This window comes from Nicotiana tabacum, chromosome 23, assembly GCF_000715075.1.
Source record: "Nicotiana tabacum cultivar K326 chromosome 23, ASM71507v2, whole genome shotgun sequence".
NCBI lineage: Eukaryota > Viridiplantae > Streptophyta > Magnoliopsida > Solanales > Solanaceae > Nicotiana > Nicotiana tabacum.
Genome location: NC_134102.1, coordinates 75,766,592 through 75,790,558, shown reverse-complemented (window position 1 = coordinate 75,790,558; position 23,967 = coordinate 75,766,592). Strand labels below are relative to the sequence as shown.

The 23,967-nt window shown below is 39.4% G+C and overlaps 1 protein-coding gene across 1 annotated transcript; it reads left to right on the top strand.

The window, feature by feature from the left end:
• The first annotated feature begins 15,721 nt into the window (after positions 1 to 15,721).
• On the top strand, positions 15,722 to 16,252 carry LOC107827831 (uncharacterized). Its single transcript, XM_016655041.1, has one exon. The coding sequence runs from the start codon at positions 15,722 to 15,724 to the stop codon at positions 16,250 to 16,252; it is 531 nt and encodes a 176-aa protein (XP_016510527.1).
• The last annotated feature ends 7,715 nt before the right edge of the window (positions 16,253 to 23,967 follow it).

Below are 23,967 nucleotides of genomic sequence, written 5' to 3'. Positions count from 1 at the left end.
TAATTTTCTCTCTTTACTTTCCAAAAGGGCTAGTTGTCCAAGACTATGCAGTTCTATGAAACAGTGATGTAACTCTTGTTCTTACTTGTATTAGTTCAAATTATCAATGAAAAACAAATTTATTCGGATCTAAATATGTCAAGTCTAAATATTTGTCAAATATATCTGCGAATTAGGCCCACCTCCGGCAATGAGAGTCCCCGTGAATCCAAAGAACATGCTAGCTGTAATACACAAATTATTTGCTCTGTGTGACTTCCTGCTTATACAAATGAAGAAACTGACTCCTGTTCCTTTTGTTTTCTTTCTTATTATTTTTCTTTGCTTTACTACTATCCTCAAAAAGAAAAGAAAGTTGGTTTGTGTCAACCAAAACTGGCAGAACCACCATATAATCTAAGGTCGAAAGGAAAGATGTCAGCCGCAGAAGACCCAACTGAACATGCTCTATTCATAGCCGACAACCCGGGGCGATCGGGGAAATAGACAACACCAGGAATGATGAGTACGTGCCCATGATGGCACAGGAAATGGAGTCTTTAAGGGAGGAGGTACAATATCAGAGAACTGGCGCACCAGGTCGTGACAACACTTCCTCAACCACCTAGATTCCTTTATTTGGATTCTCTCCCTAACCACTTTCTTTCCACATCATGCCAAAATAACAACACCCTAACTTTAACTCCCACCACTCAAGTCATACCTCCAGTAACCCCCGCTAACCCACCAAATCCCCCTATTCACACTCCCTATGCACCACAATACACTCAGACATCACAAAACCCACCTATTACCACGAATGCAACTACCCCTCCTCGTGACGAGATCACTTTTACCACTAATTAGCACATACCTATGGCACATGCTTCCACCCATTAGCGGTACGTTCCCCTTGTATATGCCATTTCTGAACCTACCTTTACAGCACCTATCACGGTCAGGGTGCATTATGAGATTGACCAATACGCCAAAATGGAGAGAGAATCCAGTCGTAAGGAAGAAGAATCAGTATCTGAGCAGTTGAAAATATTGAGAAGGCAAATGAAAAGCCTCCAAGTTTCCCAGGGAAGTGCAAGTTTGGACTATGAGGATCTTTGTATTCATCCAGATGTGGATATGCTAGTAGGATACAAACCACCAAAGTTCAATATCCACGATGGGACGGGGGACCCCCAAGCACATTTTAGGGCATATTGTGACAAGTTAGTCAGAGTGGGGAGGAATGAGAAGCTAAGTATGAAGTTATTTATAAGGGATATGATGGGAGAAACACTCACCTAGTATACTAGACATGATCCGCGAAATTGGAGAACTTGGCAAGATATGGTAGAGGACTTCATGAATCATTTTCGATTCAACACAGAGATCATTTCTTATTGGTTCGCACTGGTGAACCTGCAGAAAAAAATATCTAAGTCATTCAAAGAATATGCATGATAGTGGAGGTTGGAGGCTGCCAGGGCGCAACCTCCGCTGGACGACAGTGAACTAACTAAGTATTTCATTAGAGCCCAGAAGGGAATTTACTTTGAAAAGATGATCAGAATGATAGGACAGAAGTTCCCCGAGCTGGTCAAGATGGGAGATTTCTTAGAAGAGGGCATAAAATCTAGTAAAGTACAATCCATGGCAGCACTGCAAGCGGCCAGCAAGGCTATCCGGTCAGGGTCAATCGATAGCGGAATGAAAAATAAAGAGGAGGTCTCAACATTCGCCCCTTACTACCAACCTAACCCACATCACGGGAGCACCTCGTATTCCTCAAACAACCACTCACCACCACCCACTTATGTTCTAGTCTATAATACCCAGTCATATTACCACCCTCAACCATAATACAACCCTCCTCGCGCTAACAACAACCAAAACCTGCAACAACCATATGCTCATGTACAAACCACTACCCATCAAAGCCGACTTGCTTATGCACCATGCCCTCGTCCCAACTTTGATGAGAGGGGTCCTAGAACTTATACCTCGATTGCTGAGCCTCTAGCCCAATTGTTTAAGAGATTGAGAAGAGCATGATTGATACACCCAATTGAAAGAAGGGTTCCTGAACATACCTCCAAATATTTTGATGCCACTAAGAGATGCGTGTACCATTCCAATATACCTGGGCATGATACCGAAAATTGTTTTAAGTTGAAAAATGAAATTGAAATGCTGATCAAGAGTTGATCCATTTAGTGAACTCCGGTACCACCCAATGTTAATCACAATCCACTACCAAATCATCGAAATCTTGGAACTAACATGATCACATTGGATGAAGAGTAATACCCAAAGGGAACAATTGTCACTATAGGAAATGTAGAAGCCGCCAGGATCCCTCCTCAAAAGGCTCCGATTATTACAGTACAACTGAGGACTACAGTGACAGTCCAGACCTATCCGTAGCAATCTGTCACTGTTACAGGAGATGAAAAAGGTCGAGAGTACAAAACCATCCCATGGACATGCCAGCAAAAGGGAAAGGCCAAAATGACAGACTTTGCTGCAGCCCATGGTATGACTAGGTTTGGGAGATGCTACGCTCCTGAAGATGTTAATTGAGGAAACCCAAGAAGAGAATAAATTCCAAGAAGGAACATAACAGATGCAGAAGCCGCTGAGTTTTGGAAAATAATGTCAAGCAAAGAGTATTCTGTGGAGGAGCAGTTGAAGAAAACTCCAGAACAGATACCAATCGTAGATCTATTAATGAGCTTCTACAGTCATAAGGACGCCCTATTAAAAATACTAAGCAGGGAAAGTGTACCGAGTAACACCACCAGTGAGGTGTTGGCTGCGATAATTGGGAAAATGATCGAAACAAACATGATCACCTTTAGAAGAGACGAACTCTGTGTCGAAGGCACAAGTCACAACAAGGATCTTCACATCACAGTCAAATGCGGGGACAAAGTGGTGTCCCAGGTGTTGGTCGATGGAGGATCAGGAGTCGACCTTTGTCTGCTCTCCACCCTACAAAAACTAGGAATTCATTTGAGGGAAGTTAAGGAAAGCCACATAAGGGTGAGAGTCTTTGATGGTTTGGAAAGGGATGTCATTAGAGAAATTTATTTAGCTTTGTAGATCGGGCCGGTCAATTTTACGGTGTTGATTCAAGTAATGAACATCACTTCTTCTTACAACTTGCTGCTGGGTAGGCCCTGGATATATATGGTAGGGGCCGTGCCATCCACTTTGCACCAATGCATAAAGTTTGAGTGGGGATGCCAGGAGATCGTGGTTCATGGCGAGTGGGGTCACTCCGCCTATTTGGAGTATGATGTTCCATTCATTGAAGGGCTAGACGGAGTTGCCTTCTACGCTGTGAAAATCATGCAGACTACTGAGATGGAGAAGACTAAAAAAACATGGGAATGCAGTCGCCGTATAGATCCAAGATGGCTATGAGGGAGATGATGAAGTATAGATACATGCCAGGAACAGGGTTGTGAGACAAGTCAAATGGAATCACAGAGCCAATTGAACATAATAGGTAGAAAGGAAGGGTTGGCATAGGATATTAGCCTCTAGAAGGGAAAGCTCACACCGTAAGCTCCGGGAAAAAGGTTTTTATGCCAGAGCATGTTGCAAGTCCGGGACAGAGTTCAGCCCCCGAAGATGCTATCATTGACGGGATGGGAAAGCTATTCATTAATATGATTGAAGAATGATATGAAGGGAGTGACATCAAGACACAGATTATCAAGGATGTCGAACCAGGGGAAGAGCTGCAAAATTGAACTGCCAGTTCATCTTTGGTTCGCCGGGAGTCTTTGTAGTATGTAACTATAAAAGTTTTATTTTGAAAAAAGCACGGTCAATTAAGGCAGGTACCGTGTCTATACGTTTTTGTTATTTTCCTCTTGTGAATGCTTAAGACGTACTCCTTTTAATGAAATAAAAGAATCATTTTCTCAAATATTGAAATTTTATTTACCGCTTTATTTATACTTAGCCTTTTCTTTTCAGTAAGCAAATCGTTAAAAAACTGCGTTCCACGATTATGACATGTAACGAAACCGCTGAGCGCAATGACCCAGGTTACGAGGAGTATGATGAGAGTATGATGCCCAACAATCTCCCATAGGAGATCGAGCAGTTGGAGAGTTAGAAAAAGCCCAACCTCGAAGAAATAGAAGTGGTTAATCTTGGAAGTGAAGAAGATGTAAAAGAAACCAGAAACAGCATTCACCTAGATGCCGAGCAGAAGGAAAAACTAATTGAGCTCCTCCGACAGTATATCGATGTGTTCGCATGGTCCTATGATGACATGTCGGGATTAAGCTCTCATATTGTCTCGCATCGACTACCCACCGATCCTACTATACAACCGATCAAGCAAAAACCCAAAAAGTTCAAACCTGGTTTAAGTTTGAGGATAAAGGAAAGAGTGACCAAACAAATAGAAGCAAATATGGTAAGTTTCACTAACTATCCAAGATGGTTGGCAAACATCGTCCCAGTACCCAAGAAAGACGGAAAGATCAGAATATGTGTAGACTACCGAGATCTCAACAAAGCTAGTCCAATGGATGATTTCCCTCTGCCGAATATCCACATCCTCATCGACAACTGTGTGAAGCACGAACTGCAATCGTTTAGGTATTGCTTCACTGCGTACCATCAAATCTTAATGCACGAGGAAGATAAAGAGAAGATGGCTTTCACCACACCTTGGGGAGTCTACTGTTATAGAGTCATGCCGTTCGGCTTCAAGAACATCGGTGCCACCTACATGAGGGCCATGATGATCCTCTTTCACGACATTATTCATAAGGAGATTTAAGTGTATGTGGATGACATGATCATAAAGTCTCGAAAGAGTTCAATGCACTTGGATGATTTGAGGAAATTTTTTGAATGCCTGCGAAGGTACGGTTTGAAGTTGAACCCAGCAAAGTGCATGTTTGGAGTCCGCGCCACCAAAGAATCAAGGCCATTCAGGAATTACCGCCACCAAAGAGCAAGAAAGATGTTATGAGTTTCCCGGGTAGACTGAATCACATCAGTCATTTCAAAGCACAATCCACGGTAACATGCGAGCCCATTTTAAAAATGTTGAATAAAGATGCCGCCACAAAATGGACAGAAAAGTACCAGAAAGCCTATGATAGAATCAAAGAGTATCTCTCAAACCCGCCAGTGTTGGTTCCCCCCCCCCCCCCGAACCAAGGAAGCCATTGTTGCTCTATTTGTCAGTCTTGGATAACGCCTTCGGCTATGTGTTGGGGAAGCATGACGAAACTGGGAGAAAGGAGCAGGCCATCTACTACTTAAGCAAGACGTTCACGCCATGCGAGGCCAAGTATATCCTGATAGAACGCACTTGTTGTGCTCTCACTTGGATTTCTCAGACGCTAAGGCATTACATGTCGGCATACACCACGCATCTGATATCTCGGCTCGACCCGCTCAAGTACATTTTACAAAAGCCAATGCCTACCGGAAAGCTAGCTAAATGGAAGATTCTTCTCCACGCATTTGACATTGTGTACATAACTTAGAAGGCTATCAAAGTACAAGCTTTAGCCGACCACCTCGCAAAAAATTTGGTGGATGTGGATTACGAACCGCTTACCATGTATTTCCCCTATGAATAAGTACTATTTTCTGGAGAGGATATTGTAGAATCATACCCTAGATGGAGGATGTTTCTTGATGGAGTAGCAAATTTCAAAGGAGTCAGAATTGGGGCAGTCCTGATTTCGGAATCTGGATAGCATTAGCTAGCATCGACAAAGATAAGATTCCCCTGCACAATAATATGGCTGAATACGAAGCGTGCATCCTTGGAATCAGAATGGCAGTCGACATGAACATCAAAGAGCTTTTGGTCATAGGAAATTCCGATTTGTTGATACACCAAGTCAAAGGGGAATATTCCACCAAGAATCTCAAGATACATCCGTACCTACACTATGTGAAGGAACGGTGTAATAAGTTCACAAAGATTGAGTTCAAGCACGTCCCGGGATTCAGAACGAGTTCGCTGACGACCTTGTAACCCCATCATCTATGATTCAGCATCCAAAAAAGAATTACATTGACCCCATCAAGGTAGAGATAAGGGATAAACATGCATATTGCTTCTATGTAGATGAAGAACCCGATGGTAAACCATGGTATCAGGACATCAAGAGATTCCTTACTACGAGAGAGTACCCGAAGAATGCTATTAATGGTCAAAAGCGATCCCTCAGGAGGCTGGCAAACCACTTTTTCCTCAACGGGGAAGTCATGTACAGAAGGACCCCAGACATAGGTTTGTTGAGATGTGTAGACGCCACCAAAGCAACTAGATTACTAGAGGAAATACATGCAGGAACGTGCGGACCCCACATGAACGGGTTCACATTAGCAAAGAAGATTTTGAGAGCTAGATACTTTTGGATCACTATGGAAAGCGACAGTATCCGCTACGTCAAAAGTGTCACCAATGCCAAATTCACGGAGATTTCATCCGGGTTCCACGAAATAAGCGAACCGTAATGGGTTTGCCTTGACCGTTCGCCACCTGGGACATGGACATGATTGGACCTATAGAGCCCGCAGCATCAAACAGACATCATTTCATTTTAGTAGCTATTGACTATTTCACCAAATGGGTCGAGGCATCTACTTACAAGGCCGTCGCGAAGAAGGCAGTGGCAGATTTTGTCTGAAATAACATCATCTGCAGATTTAGGATACCCGAATCTATTATCACTGACAATGCCTCTAACCTCAATAGCGACTTCATGAGAGAAATTTGTGAGAAGTTCAGGATCGTCCACCACAATTATACAGCCTACAAACCACAAACGAATGGGGGAGTCGAGGCAGCCAACAAGAATATCAAGAGGATTCTACAAAAGATAGTGGACAATCACAGACAATGGCACGAGAAACTACCTTTCGCTTTACTGGGTTATCGAACTACTATGAGAACATCCACTGGGGCAACCTCGTACATGTTGGTATACGACACTGAAGTAGTGATACCTGTAAAGGTCGAGATACCGTCCTTAAGAGTCATTCAAGAGGTAAAATTGGATGACGCGGAGTGGATACGGGTCAGGATGGAACAACTCATGCTCATTGATGAGAAAAGAATAGATGCAGTATGTCATGGTCAGCTATACCAGAACCGGATGGCCAGTGCAGTTAACAAGGGAGTGAAGCCTCGCTAGTTCACACCGGGGCAGTTGGTTTTGAAGAAAATCTTTCCCCATCAAGAAGAAGCCAAAAGAAAGTTCACACCAAACTGACAAGATCCTTACGTGGTTTACCGAGCACTATCGGGTGGAGCTCTAATCTTGGAGGAGATGGATAGAAGAGTCAACAAGAAGCCTTTCAACTCAGACGTAATCAAGAGATACTATGTCTGAAGACAAATAGATTAGGTTTTTTGATGTGACAGAACTACGTTCAACCGGACATCCCACAGAGGGATATGTAGACAACCCACATAGGGTTTGGTTTCTTTCCCCCTTTCTCTTGTAATAGAAAAACTAAATATCACTTTTGTATGTTGATAAGGAACTATGCCGACTTGAATTCCTCAAAAAGGAATACGTAGGCAATCCTCACCGGATTCAGTCATCTTTTGTAATTGAACTACGTTTTGGCCTGATTCCACTTGGATATGTAAGTTGTCTAAGTCAAACTCAGCCATATTCATTCTTAATACCATCATTTGACATCTATTGTAATTGAACTACGCTTTGACCTGATTCCATTTGGATACGTAGGCTTCCTAAGTCAGGCTCGGTCACATTCATCATCTTCATCATATTTTGTCATAACCCACGAACTATGTTCAGAACTGATTTTGTTTTGGATACGTAGGAAACCTGAAAGGGTTCGGTCTTAACCCTAGGAAAGCCTTGTAATGCATTAGTTCAAATTAGGATGCAATCGCAATAGCAAACAGCCGCGTTGTCAGAAGCGTCTTGGAAGATCAATGTCAATAGGACAAAGTCTTCAAGAATATATGCTCACGTGTGGAGAATCTTTCGTAATATGTCATAATCCAGAACGACGACATTTGCCTAAAAACAAGCTATTTTCAAAATATTTTCTAAAGCAAAATATACTTATATACAGTAATTTGTTCCATCTACCAAACTTCGCGGTGCAATCATGTCCCAGACCAAGGCAAACTAACATTGTGGTTGATTCTACCATTCCCTCCCCCCCCCCCAACTAAGAAATTTTCTTTGAGTGTAGGAACAACAGGGAGTAAGGAAGCACTAAGACCAATCAGGGGCAAATGACGGACCCGCCACTTGCCTAAGATTGTTCCTCTCCCTCCTTTACTTGAATATTTCTAGTACAACTAAGGCTAATCTTTGAATCCTTTGCAGATAACTCAGAATCTGACAGCTGGTACAAAAAACCTACATAGCAAACTGTCTACTCACCTAATCGGAGCATCTTGTACAAAACAAGCCGTCGACTTCACCAATTGGAGTCCTATATATAGCAAACCATCAGCTCAATCAGTCGGAGCACCCTATACAAATCAAATGTCGGCTTTGCCAACCGGATCCTTGTATATAGCAAACTGCAAACTTCACCAACAAAGCAATTCACATCACCGCTCCATCGCAACGGACACTAGAATAGACAATCTCAAACCTCATCACCGACGTTCTGCCAATCGATGGCCGCAACTTAGTTTCGCAGTCAACAGTATCTCTTGGGCATGCTTTCATTTCATCTAGCATTATTTTGAATGTTTTAACATTTTGCTCATGCAGCTTACGGCTTGATCACGATTTAGTCAATCACTACCAAGCAGATATTACTTCACATTTCAGCACAATGCTCTCCCAACAAGCAGAGACGCACTTTACAAATCAAGCTCTCCCAATAAGTGGAGACGTTTCTCAGTACAAAGCACACCCAACAAGCGGAGAAAATTTTCAAATGCTCTAACAACTGTAGAACGATACATAGCTCGGTTAACAAATCGAGACAAGATCAAGTATCCCATTATCCTGATCCCAAATAACGGCTTGCCGGCAGCTAGGCATCATCATTCGTGCATCATTTACATCGCGACTTAATATATTCCGCATTACAATATATTGCCATGCGTGTATTTCATTTGTTTTGCAGGAATGCACACCGCAGCGTGGAACTTTTTCTTAGCAGCAGACCGAACCACAACGCTATGGGGATAACCAACCCTTTAGCGGGCCTAAGATCCAAGCTCAAGACGATCAGTGAAATTCAAAAGTTCCAAATCCTTCAAATCAAGTCGCAAAATTCAAGCTATTATGAGTGCCCAATATTCCGTCTCGTCGTATCGTCACAATACGATACTGGGGCAATTCTTACGAGTGTTGCTTCTCCAAAGTCTCTATTCCAGAACTACATGAGGCCCGATCCTCGTTAAGCCCGGTGTATGTAAGCCATTCAAAGCCAAAATTCGGCCCCAATATTCCTAAATCTTTATAGATTCTTCCTTAACTCAATCCTGCAATTCACCATCCCCATTTCCTGCAATACCTGCCTAAAAGTCGGGACAAAATTAGCTTCGGTTCAATTTCTTTGCTCGAAAATTCTTTCATCGTCTCTGGTCAAAGAGGGGTAGCTGTTGACAACCTATTTTCACCCTACCTTTTTAAATTAATTTATTTATACTTAATAATTTGCAATAATTATTTTCAAAGTATTTTTCAGTAATAAATATCTATTTTTTACAAATTAACCAAGCATTAGTTTTAAATTAACTTTAAAATAAATCACATAGCATTAACATTAATTGATTACAAATATATCTAATATTTTTTAGATTATTAAAATATTTTTTTACATACATTACGTTGGTTCCATAATTAATTTGATAAATTACTCTTTAATTTCTAGGTAATAAGATTATTATGTGAAAATTCAAAATTAGTGTTACAATGTAGAAAATAAGGTATTTTTATAAATAATTAATTTAAAATAATTAGTAGTATATAGTAATTATAATTTTTACCCCATTTATTGAAAAGTATTAAGTTTATTTAAATTAAATTCAAAAGGGGTTAAAAGACCCAAAGGCCACAATTGCAATTCTTGAATCAAAGATAAAATGGCCTTTTTTAAAATTAATCTTGGCCCAATTGACAAGCCCAGTCCGAAAATACACTCATCTCTTTCCACCATGGCAATCCAAGTGATTCTATTTACACCAATCAACACTTGCCACGCCACCCGTTTCCCACCCTCACATAAGAAAGACAAATGATCTGAGCCATTGATCCAAACAATCGACAACCCACGTTATTTCCCATTTTACTCTTTTAATTCTAACCCATTACCAGATATTATCTCCACCGTTGGATCATACAAATCCAACGGTTCCCGTATTTCCCCAAACTAATTTCTTTAAAAATATAAAGCCCTAATTTATCAGGGTCGTTGATCAAATGATCAAACGGCCCATATTCCATTTTGCATTCTTAACTCTAGAGACCGGCCCCCAACTACCAAACCCCTAAATCATTTCTTCTCTGGCCTCGCCGCCTCTCTTTCCCTTTCCTCTCTCTTTTCTCTCAACCTCACAAACAAAATCAATCAAAAACCATGCACAAATTAGTGCAAAGTCACAAATTGATCAGAGATTCATCTCCTTGGCCTTCTGAATCCGCGAATTCCGTTGGTTTCTTCCCATTTCATTAAACAAATTCAAATGCCTAAAATCTGGAACCCTAACCTCAAACGTGAAACTTCAAATCCTTCAAATCCTCTAATACTCCGTCAAAGCATAGCATACATGGACATTTCTTCAGAGATTCATCATGAAATTCGATACCCAAAGGTCAAACATAGTGACCACTAGGTTTTAGGGTTTTTCCGTTGGTTCAAAGCCTTCAATAATCAATTTCCCCTCTCCGGTAAACTCAACACTGAATTCCCATCTGTATTCAAGATTTTCTCACTCAATTTTGCTATCATCATCTGACATGCGTCACTCTCCACTACGAATTTTGATTTTTTGAAGCCCTAGATCCTTAAATGGCACTATAAAGGGGGCCTTTAATGTTCTCACCAAACACACAGACACGAACACTACGACCTAATACTGATATCATCTAAAAACATTTAGAGTCCAAAAGGCCTAGGTTTTCTTATTGTTCTTTTCTTTTCGATTCCTATGTACTGTCGTTGTTATGAACTGGAGGTTCCTGGGGTCTTAAGCAACTGAGAGAGCTTTCGTTTGGTTTGTTTCCCTCAGAAAGGTCAGCACATCTCTCATCTCTCTCTTTTTTTCATCTTTTTTGAATGTTATAAATGCATTAGTTGTCTTTTGAGAATCATAGTTATTTATGGTGTTTGCGATTAGTATGTTAGTGCTTATATTCCGTTAGTCTAATGCCTGCTTATGATTAATTGTCCTTCCTTTCGAGTCTTTAATTGTTGATTGATCAAGCCATTAAGTGATTCTTGATGGTTTTCGAGTTCCAATAGTCTATATGTTTAAGTTGTAGTGTACCTTGAATGATTATGCATACTTGGCCAAGCCCCACTATCTTTCACTTATGATTCTACAGCGACCTTTACCCTTATATGTTACCTCTCTATATTATGTTAGTCTTGTGTTTAAGATTATTGTTTGATAATCAATACTGAGATGAATCTAAAGGTGCTTAAGTTTATATCACCTACCCTTTAACTTAAACATGAACATCTAAGTATTTATATATTTCTCTTCTCCATACATATGTCTGTTAAACTGTGGAGACCATTTCTGGTTTGTCACTATGACATTTTCAAGATCTCATCTAGTTATGGTTGTATCTGTTGACCTGGTTTTGTTTGAAATTGAACTGTCTTCTTTTCATGAATATTTACTGTACATTCTGTTGAGAATAAGTTATCTTTCCCCTATAAAACAATCATAATCATGTTTCTTTTTCTTTGTTATAAATGGATGATAATTTGTTGTTAAGCTGAACTTGGTTGTTTCTTGATTAGTTAACATCTTCAGCTGCAAATTCAATTCAAGGCTTACTTAGCATAGTACCTCCCTGTCTATAATCCTTTTATGTTATTATTGGTCTTTGAAAAGTTGACATGCATTTTATCTTTAAGATTATATTCTCTAAAATATAGGACTTAATTATTCTGTTATAATCAAGTGATAATTTATGAAAACAGTAGCATGGCCATTTCATACTTAGATGTTGAACTAGACTTATGTTTGGGTTTATACTTGTTTTAATATTATGCTTCCCTTTATCTGTAACTCCATCTCTTCATGGCATATTTAACCTGATTCTATAAATGTGTAAAGCACCCATGTCTGTATAACGTTACTACTACACTTGAAGTGTTCAGGTAGCTTACTGAATGTTGTATGTTCCTATTTGATTCTTGATTTCATGCTTTGACCAGAACAACCCCAGTCCTTTCCCTGTTATTGATTTGAAACTAGATCTGATCCTTAAAGCTTATTAGGTTATTTGTTGATATTGTCTAAGCATGATGACCTATTAGAGGCTAATGCAGTTAAGGATATAACTCTGTTGAGCCCTTAAGGATTCATGTTCAAAGCTGTGAATTTGTAGTCATGTTGAGAATCTAATCTAGCTCATGATACCTTTGATAACTCCTGTAAAAATGTTTAGTCGTGACTGCTTTGTTTGAATTTTCATTGTCTACGTTTAAAGTGTTAAGTAGTATTATCAACCCATGTATGTGATAGTGGTAAACCAATCAGTTTACAGTTGGTTTGCTAGAGACAGGAACATCTATATATGTTGTGTTATTGCATATATGACCCTGTATAGCTTGCCTTTCCTTTTGAGTGTACTCTTCTCTAGTGTTCGGACCTTTACAGCATGCTTGTGATGTCTCTGCTCCGTTCTTGTGTACATTTGAAAATCAGACCTTTAAATTCACTTGATATATGTTTTGTTTGGTATCAGATGTAGACTATATGTTCTTATGTTATGAGGGAAAGGATATTTTGTGGTAATCTTATAGCACTTAGTTTACATTAAAAGGGCCTCATTGGCATTTAGACATATAAGAAAAATATGTTTTTAGTATTTAAGGGCATTTAGGAGTGGAGTTTAACTATAGGTTGGGCTGCCCTCTTCGGCACAAGCATTACCCTGGGCGTTGAGTCCCTTGGGAACTTTGAAGTTTCGGGGGATTCAAAGGGGGCATCGACTTTGAGTAAAACTTCCTCCTTAGCCCTTAATTCATTGACACATTTAGTTCTTTAGGCGTTTAATGTTTAATAACAACGAAAGATTTTTAATGTAAATTATTTACCGAGTATAACTACCACATTAATATAATTTCCTATAGTATTCGAATATTGATAAATTTCCTGTTCCAGTTGTTTGTCTATATATATTTCATACATGTTTGAATATGCTGAGAATGTGGAATATATATCTAATGACCTTCTTTATTTTTGGGCATGTACATATTTGGGCCTGCTGAGTTGCTAAGAAACTCAGGCCCAAACCAGCCTTGTTGCACTTCCTTGAGGGTCCAGTCAGCTATCGCGACATCTTTCAAATGCTGGGCATACCTTCTTAAGGTCCAACCATCAGAGACCAGTTTTCTTTTCCCTCATTTCCTTCGTTATTAGTTATTGCTTCCTTAGCTTAGTTTACTGCTTTATTACTTTCTCCTACTATCTTTGTCGTTTTATCATATTTTATTATCATGTATTTAACACTCATCTATTAGAACATGTACTTTACCTTTTATGTTTTAATATCACCTGAAACCTAGGAAAGCTTTAACTAATATAGGATTTAAAGAGAATTAGTTAGTAATTAATCTTCACTCCGCAAATTATAATTTATTTATCTTGTTCACTCACCTCTCTTAAAAGATTTCTTTTGAAGCCCAAAATTTAATCAAAGAAACATCAGCCTGTTTTTTAGAAAGAATCGCCAGTTTATTAACAAGGAACGAAATTAGATTTTTTTTCCCATAAAAACAGTAAGGTACTGTCACCCCAAATGAGTTTTCAAAGATCGCCCCTTTTCAGATTTTTAAATCAATATACATTTAGATTCACTCTCATACCAACATCTTTTAGAATCATATAAACATCTATTCTCTAAGTTAATTACTTCCATAACTTAATAATTATAAGCCTTATGAAATATGGACTACTTTCAGAACTCCTTTAACCTTCCATAACTCTTTCGTAATCTCACATCTTTATTAAGTCTTACATCCCTTATATATACCTTACTTTTAATATATATAGTAAGCATGCCCTAATAGTAATTAAGCATAGTATAATAATTAATTCCTTAAAAATTAGTCTAGGTCCTATGGAGCTACCACAGGTAGATTTTAAGGGGTGCCTAACACCTTTCCCTTAGAAGAACAAGAACCCTTACCCATAATCTCACCATTTTGCAGAGCTATAAGGAACACAACTTAGCAATTAAATAGGTACTCTAGTATACCTTTAAATATTAGGAGGCGACTCTCTTTCATCAACAACAAAGAAATCACAAGTTGAATCATGTCTTGACTAGTGCAAAATAGGGTGCAACAACAAATCTTGATGCACGAGGAAGATGCAGAGAAGACGGCCTTCACCACACCTTAGGGAGTTTACTGCTATAGAGTCATGTCGTTCAGTCTCAAGAATGTCGGCGCCACCTACATGATGGCCCTGACGACCCTTTTTCACGACATGATTCATAAGGAGATTTAAGTGTATGTGGATGGCGTCATCATCAAGTCTCGAAAGTGTTCAGAGCACTTAGACAATTTGAGGAAATTTTTCAATTGCATGCGGAGGTACAATTTGAAATTGAATCCTGAAAAGTGTGCATTTGGAGTCCCTACTGGAAAACTGTTGGGCTTCATTGTAAGCAGGAAGGGGATAGAACTAGACCATCAAAAATCTAGGCCATTCAAGAATTGCCACCACCAAAAAGTAATAAAGATGTAATGAGTTTCCTGGGTAGATTGAATTACATCAGTCTCTTTATAGCCCAGTGCACGGTAATTTGTGAACTCATTTTCAAGTTGTTAAAAAAAGATGCTGCCACAAAATGGACAGAAGAGTGCCAGAAAGCCATCAATATAATCAAGGAGTATCATTCAAATCCAGCAGTGCTGGCTCCCCCTGAACCAGGGAAGCCATTATTACTATATCTATCAGTCTTGGATAACGCCTTCGGCTCTGTGTTGGGAAAGCATGATGAGATTGGGAGAAAAGAGCAGGCCATCTACTACTTGAGTAAGAAGTTCACGCCATGCGAGGCCAAGTATACTTTGATAGGACTCACTTGTTGTGCTCTGACTTGGATTGCCTAGAAACTAAGGCATTACATATAAGCATACACTACGTATCTGATATCTCGGCTCGACCCGCTCAAGTACATATTCCAAAAGCCGATGCCTACCGAAAAGCTAGCTAAATGGAAAATTCTCCTCAGTGAATTTGACATTGTATACATAACTCAAAGGACTATCAAGGGGCAAGCTTTAGCTGACCACCAAGCAGGGAATTCGGTGGATAGGGATTACGAGCCACTCACTACGTATTTTCCTAATGAAAAAGTATTATTTGCTGGAGAAGATATTGCAGAATCATACCCTTGATAGAAAATGTTTTCGATGGCGCAGCAAACTTTAAAGGAGTCAGAATTAGGGTAGTCCTAATTTTGGAATCTGGACAACACTATCCAGCATCAGCAAAGATAAGATTCACTTGTACCAATAATATGGTTGAATCGAAGCATGCATCCTTGGAATCAGAATGGAAGTCGACATGAATGTCAAAGAACTTTTGGTCATAGGGTATTCCAATATATTGATACACAAAGTCCAAGGGGAATGGTCCACCAAAATTGTCAAAATCCTTCCATACTTGCACTGGGTGAAGGAGTCATGGAAGAAGTTCAGAAAGATTGAGTTCAAGCACGTCCCCAGGATTCAGAATGAGTTCGCTAACGCCCTTGCAACTTTATCATCTATGATTCAGCATCCAAATAAGAACTACATCAACCCTATCGATATAGAGATCAGGGATCAACATGCATATTGCTTCCACGTATATGAAGAGCCAGATGGTAAGCCATGGTATCACGGTATCAGGAAATTCCTTGCAACCAGAGAATACCCAAAAAATGCTACTAATGGTCAAAAGCGAGCCCTCAGAAGATTGGCGAACCAGTTTTTCCTCAATGGGGATGTCATGTATAAGAGGACCCCAGATTTAGGTTTGTTGAGATGTGTAGATGCTGCCGAGGCAACCATGTTACTGGAAGAAATACATGCAGGAACATGAATGGGTTCACATTAGCCAATAAGATCTTGAGAGCTGGATACTTTTGGATGACTATGTAAAGCGATAGTATCTGCTACCTATAGAGGTGTCACTAGTGCCAGGTTTATAGGAATTTCATCCGGGTTCTGCCGAATGAGTTGAATGTGATGGGTTCACCCTGGTCGTTCGCCGCTTGGGGCATGGACGTGATTCGACCCATAGAGTCAGCTTCATCAAATGGCATCGCTTCATCTTGGTAGCCATTGATTATATCACTAAATGGGTCAAAGCATCTACCTACAAGGCCGTCACAAATAAGGTAGTGGCAGATTTCGTCCGGAACAACATCGTCTACAGATTTGGAATATTGGAGTCTATCATCACTGACAATCCCGCTAACCTCAAAAGCGACCTCGTGACAGAAATCTACGAGAAGTTCAGCATCATCCACCGCAATTCCACAGCCTACAAACCATAAATGAATGGGGCAATCGATGCAGCCAACAAGAATATCAAGATGATTCTACAAAAGATAGTGGACAATCACAGGCAATGGCATGAGAAACTATTTTTCGCCTTACTGGCTTATCGGACCACCATGAGAACATCCATTAGGGCGACACCGTACAAGTTAGTATACGGCACTAAAGTTGTGATAACCCCAAAAGTCGAGATACCATCTTTAAGGAGCAACTCATGCTCATCGGTGAAAAAAGAATGGATGCGGTATGCCATGGTCAGCTATATCAGGACAGGATGTCCAGTGCATTTAACAAGAGAGTGAAGCCTCGCTAGCTCGCACCGGGGCAGTTGGTCCTGAAGAAAATCTCTCCCCACTAAGAGGAAGCCAAAGGAAACTTCGCACCAAACTGGCAAGGTCCTTATGTGGTTAACCGAGTATTGTCGGGTGGAGCTATAATATTGGAAGAAATGGATGTAAAAATCAACATGAAGCCCATCAACGCAGACGCAATCAATAGATACTATGTTTGAAGACAAATACAGTTAGTTTTTTGCTGTAATATAACTTCGTTCAACCTGACTTCCCACAGAGGAATGCGTAAGCAGCCCACATAGGGTTCGATTCCCCCCCCCCCATTCTTTTGTAATAGAAAAACCAAATATCACTTTTGTATGTTGCTCCGGAACTACGTCGACTTGATTTACTTATAAAGGAATACGAAGGCAGTCCTCATCGAATCCAGTCATCTTTTGTAATTGAACTAAATTATAGCCTAATTCCATTTGGATACGTAGGTAGTCTGAGTCAGAATCGGCTATTTCATGCTTAATCTCACATTTTTGCATCTTTTGTAATCGAACTATGTCTTTGACCGGATTCCATTTGGATATGTAGGCTGCTTGAGTTAGGCTCAGTCATCTTCATCATATTATATCATCATCATCCATGAACTATGTTCAGACCTAATTGTCGCGCCCCGTTTTCCTCGCGAGAGAGCGATCCTTGACGTGTGACAACTCTTTTAAAAGAAGGTAATTAAAAGAGGAGAGTCGCCACCTAACGATTTTTAAGGTGCGTTAGGGCACCTATTATGCAGATAACTCTGTTTTAATAGTCCGCGTCACCAAAGATCAGGTAAGGGCTCAAGTTACCTCAAAGAGAAGGTGTTAGGCACTCCTCGAGGTCCACAACTGTGGGTCCCGGCTGAACTTAAGATTATGTGGATTATGTTTAAGCTAGGTGATCAAATTAACAAAGAAAATTTAGAAGTCAAAGAACTTTATTACAACATTAGATCTTAGTGCGAGTATAGGGATACAACTATTTAGATCTAATAACAACATATAAAGAGGAGGGGGGGTCCTAAGTTTTTTAGCCTAAGGGATCACCCCGTGCAACATAAATAATACTTCGTAACTCCATCAAGATGGGGTGTTACTCATATTATTCAGCGGGCACAGACTATCATCTCTTGCTACCCGATTACTATGTTAGAGTTATTTACCTAAAAGCGCTCTAATTCAATTCTAAGTCGTACCCTACGTGTGCACTACCCGTCCCATACCTATGGTCTAAGAGGTATTGGGCCTTTACTTTGGATGATTCTAGACCTCACTTAGGCTGCTCAGAAATGTCAAAACTAGGCGATATACAAAATACATTGGACTTCACATATAGGTAGTCAAGGCTTAAGTTTGCCTCCACACTTAAGCAGTAAATACACGCAAACACATATGACATTCAAGAATCAGTAGAATCCTATAGACATACTTTCTAGGCGATCAAAGTATACAAGTAATTTCGTATGCAGGATATAGCTTATGGACAGAATCATGCGGGTATCAAAAGTTAGTTGTTGAGAGTTTTAAGTTACCAATCCTATATGTGCGATGCCTAAGTGATTTACTCAATTGGGTACAATAGAATCTGCTAGGGAAAGAGTCCCAGAATTATTCGTACGGCGTGCATGAAGCAATGTTTGAATGGTCTAGCATTAACCAATTATAACGAGCAGTTATTTCATATAGGCAGGATCTCTAATGCATAGTACTTCAGAGCTTGTTTTATTTATACTTAGTCCTATAAACAAGATTTCTAATGATCAATGTGGTACAATAGCAAATGAGGTGGTCAAAATCCTATAGGCATGATTTCTAGTGAATAACTGAAGTGAATTGCAGGAAAATTCATTTGTTCCTATAGGCAGGTTTCTAATGCGGTTGAAGGAAGTCATGCAAATTGAAAGAGTGCTCACTTCCTATAGGCATGCTGTCTATAAACACGTAGCAGTAGACATAGCATTTGAACTCATGTCTAATAGTAAACAAGTAATGTGTGTGTGTGCTCCCCCTAATGTCATGATCTCTACAGTGCTCATGTAATCGAACAACACATATAGCAAATATATTACCAAGTCCTACAGGCATGTTATCTACCCATTTTGCATGTTAGTATTAGAATCTACCCCATTCTCTTTTACTAACACCCCAATCGTTTATACAAAGATTATTATTACAGACCCAAATTAATAATAAAGTAGTAATATTATATGGCAATAGACAGGCCTATAGCAGGACCAAATAGAATAACTAAATGCCCAGCCTTATTAGGCCTTCAAAACTTCTGGCATAGCAGACTTAGGCCTTCAACAAAGAACCACACGATCACAGGTCCATAGGGGAGTTCAGACCCCTTTCAATGAGCCATAGCATCAAGTATTGCCCCACATGGAACAACTAATATAGATATACAGTACATGATAGGGAAATGGAGTATTAGGGATAGTTTTGGAGGTTGAGATAATGACTAGGACCAAGCCCTAGTGTGTCAGAGTTCACAAGGGCCTCAATTAGACCCGGAGCAAAGATCACACTATGGAGGTCGACAATAGAACCTAGATAGCCTTGGCTTTCAGTCGACTAAGAATGAGAATTCAGAATAGCATGAGTAGCAAATAAGGAGAGGGGATAGTGATAGAGGGATATAAATTAAGCACTACACCAAGTTAAGCATACAAAGAAACTAAGCAGGCTAGTAGGTTCAGCAAGACACCAAAGCACCACATAGATAGTTTCATATTGAAAGAAATTTTGGAAGCAACAGGTTTGCAAGAAATACATAGATTATCATTCAACCAAGTGACACCTAAGAGGTTCGGATTAAGCTAAGTATGCATCTTAGGTTCATACTAATAAATATTTAGACATTGTGATAAACACTGGAAGAGGCAAGATATCAAATGAACAAAAACATACTGGAAAACATATTAGCATGGAAGCAAGATCATAGTTGAGGCAATATGGAATGTTTATCTTAAAATCCTAAGTGATGCTAGGGATGAGGATAGAAAGGAAAACATGTTTAGAGTAAACCTCAAAGCAGTGTGCCATATAGTTGTGGCCAGTACACAAGAAATAGTCAATCAGGCACAAGACTCAGCACTAAATGATTCATTCAAAGTAAAGAGAGGTTTCCATAGAGTTGTAGTAGTATCCAAAGCAAGGTATGAAGAACTTCTATAACTAACAACATATAGTCACAACAGTCAGATTCAGATAAAAATAGGCATGCATTGAAACTCAAAACTGAAACATATTCAGATGCTAGAGGTACAGAACTCATTCCACAAGAAAATAAAGAACCAACATAGAAGTGCAGACCACAGTGAAGAACACATACCAGCCTAACACAAACTAAGGACAAAGAAGTAAACTATCTCATGCATTCAACTATCATAGGATGAAAAAAGAGTATTGAGCATTATCATAACAGTGCAATATTAGAGATTCACAACTAAATCATACTTATATAGTGCAAACACATATAGACACACAGAAGGAAAGAAAGAATATTAACATTGCAAGGGTTAAAAGCACTAACCAATAGCAAAATTATACAAGCAAAAGAATAGTAAAGAGCTTAATATCAAGAACCCCATATCTCCAATGCTTCAGAGTTCACAAGATCCTCGAGAAGGGCTCCGAGCAGTGCATGCACCGGAGGAGGTCATTTAATGGCCTTGGCTTTCAGCCGGTCTCCCCAAGGGGTTTTAGGGGAGGGGTTTATATAGTAGCAGATTTAACACATAGAATACGGAAATATGGTAAATTAAACATAGAATAAGGAAAATATGGCATGCCAGAATCAATTAGAGTCAATTTTGGGCAAATAATACATAGAATAGGAAGTTTGATAAATTAAACAGAGAATAAGGAAAAATAACATGTAAATAACACTTAAAATAAGGGAATACAATAGATTGAACAGAGAATAAGGAAAATATCGGTCAAACACGAGAAAGGGAAGAGTATCAGTCGAAAATCAGTAAAGAAAAAAAAAAGAAAGTCTCAAACCCTAGTTGAGACTGACGACTTGAATCGATCCAATAATGCAAGAATTGTTCAATATAACATGTATATAGACGAAAGATCGTCCAGATCTTCACAGAATTAAAGTGAATCGGTCCGTTCTTGAGAAGTTGTTCTTGCCAAAAATAGGGCAAGAACTAAGTAACATCATAAACACACGTATAATGCTAGAGTATCACAAAATAGGTAAGTAGATCATGGATTGATTCCATATTTGAGTCGGAATCGGAGAGGATTAAGGGTTACAGTGGCTAGGGTTTAATCAGAGAAGAAGAGAAATGAGAGAGGTAGAGAGAATAGGGGAGGCGTCTCAGGGGAAAATGGGGTTAGGGTTTCTGGGTTGGGTTAATTAAAAGGGGTTGGTTTATTAGGGGCTGTTGATCATGTGAGATCAACGGCCAAGATGAGAGAATGGGGTTGGGCGGGTTGTTTAAACGGGTCTGGGTAGTGGGGTTGCTGGGTATTTTAAAAGGTGTATTTTGGTTTTGGGCTTAGGGTAATTGAGCTAATGTTTGGGAAGATTGGGCTAAGGTCTGGGTAGTATTGGGTCCGAAAAATAGGTAAGAAATTAGGCTATTAATTAAATATCCCAAAATTTATCAAAATAATTTATGGAAAATACTTAATAAATGAATGAAAATATTATTTATGCACTGAAATGCTTAAAATAATAACTTTGCATTATAAAAATATAAATTTGCTATTTTGACATAAATAATATAGAATAAAGAGCCTTTATGTATGAATATAGGCCATTATTGCAAAATTAGATAAATAGTTAAATGCTAATGTAATTATGTGAAATGAAATAAAATATTTGAAACATTTATTATATGTGCAAAAATAATAATTTTAGGTAACTAAGTCATCACAAATAATTTAAAGGGATAATTACTAAATATTTATATAATTTAAATGCAAGAAAATTAATTTAAAGCTCTAAAAATAATTATGGAAAATTATAGAAAAATGCTTGTATAGGTTTGTAAACTAAATATTGATGCAAATATGCTATTTTAAAAGTGTATATGTATTTTGAAAAATATGAGGAAAAAATTGGGTATCGACACTAATTCCATTTTGGATATGTAGGCAACCTGAAAGGGTTCGGTCATAACCTTAGGAAAACCTTTGTAATGCATTAGTTTGAATTAGGATGCCGTCCTAACAGCAAGTAGCCACGTTATCGAGAAGAGACGCTCGTGTGAGGAGAACATTTCATAACATGTCATAATCTGGAACGACGGCATTTGTCTTAATACAAAGCTTTTCAAAATTGTTTTTTAAAAATATAACATTAATTCGTTCCACCTACCGAACTTCGTGAAGTAACCATATCAGAAGCTGGGGCAAACCAACACTGTGGCCGACACAAACCACCTTCCCCTCTCCTACTAAGAATTTTTCTTTGAGTGTAGGGTCAACAGGAAGCAAGGAAGTATTGACACCACACTGGGGCAAATGACGAATCTGCCACCTTCCCCGGGATTATCTCCCTTTACTCCTTTACTTAAATTTTTCTGGTACAGCTAAAGCTAATATTTGAATCCATTGCAAGTACATTGGAGTCCAATAGCTGATACGGAAAGGGCACTGTATATAGCAAACTGTCTGCTCAACCAATGGAGAACCTAGTACAAAACAAAATGTTGTCTTTACCAGTTGAAGCCTTTTACATAGCAAACCGCTTGCTCAATTAATCAGAGCACCTTATACAAACGAGTCGTCGGCTTCACTAATTGAAGTCCTGTATATAGCAAACCGTTAGCTCAATCAATCGGAGCACTGTGTACAAATCGAACGTAGGCTTCTCCAATTGGAGCCTTGTATATAGCAAACTGTTCATCTCACAAACAAAACAACCTTCATCGCTGCTCTATCTCAACGGATGCCAGAATAGACAGTCGCAAACCTCGTCACCAACGTTCTGCCAATCGATGGCCGCAACTTAGCTTCGCATTCAAGAGCATCTCTTGGGCATGCTTTTCTTTTCCTTTGTTTTTACCTTGAATGTTTTGACGTTTTGCTCATGCAGCTTCAGGCATGATTACGATTTAAGTCAATTACTTCCAAGCGGAAATTACTTTACATTTGAGTGCAAAGCTCTCCTAACAAGCAGAGACGCACTCTACAAATCAAGCTCTCCCAACAAGCGGAGACGCACTCTATAAGTGAAGATCTCCCAACAAGCGGAGACACTTTTCAATGCTACAACATCTGCGGAACGGTACACAGCCTGGCTAACAAATCAAGTCAAGTTCAAGTATCCCATCATCCCGAACCCAAATAATGGCCCGGAAGCCAGGCTTAATTACTCCTGCATCATTTACATCACATCTTAATATATTCTGCATTGCAATATATGGGTATGTGTGTGTTTTATTTTTGCAGGAACAAATATCGCAACGTGGAACTCTTACTAAGCAGCAAACAAAACTACAATGGTATGAGGGACAACAAACTCATTAGCGGGCCAAGGATCCAAGTTCAGACACAAAACGACCGGTGGAACTCCAAATCATCAAATCCTTCAAGTCAAGCTGCAAATTCAAGCCATCGTGAGTGCCCAATCCTCCGCCTCGCCGTATCGTCATAATACGATACTGGGGCAATTCATGCGAGCATCACTTCCCCCAAAAATCTTCACTCCAGAACTGCATGAGGCCTGATCCTCGTTAAGTCTGAGGTATGTAAGCACTTCAAAGCAAGAATTCGACCTCAATTCCTCCAAAATCTACCTTAACTCTCCCTAAATCTTGCAATTCATAATCATCGTGCCACTCCTACAATGCATGCCTAAAGTCGGGACAAAATTGGCTTTGGTTCAATTTCTTTGCCCGAAAACTCTTTTATCATCTCCGGTCAAAGAGGGACAGCTGTTGTCGACCAATTTTGACTCTTCCTTT

Excerpts from the sequence above, each read along its gene's own strand:
- LOC107827831 (XM_016655041.1), top strand. The coding sequence starts at position 15,722 with ATGGAAGTCGACATGAATGTCAAAGAACTTTTGGTCATAGGGTATTCC.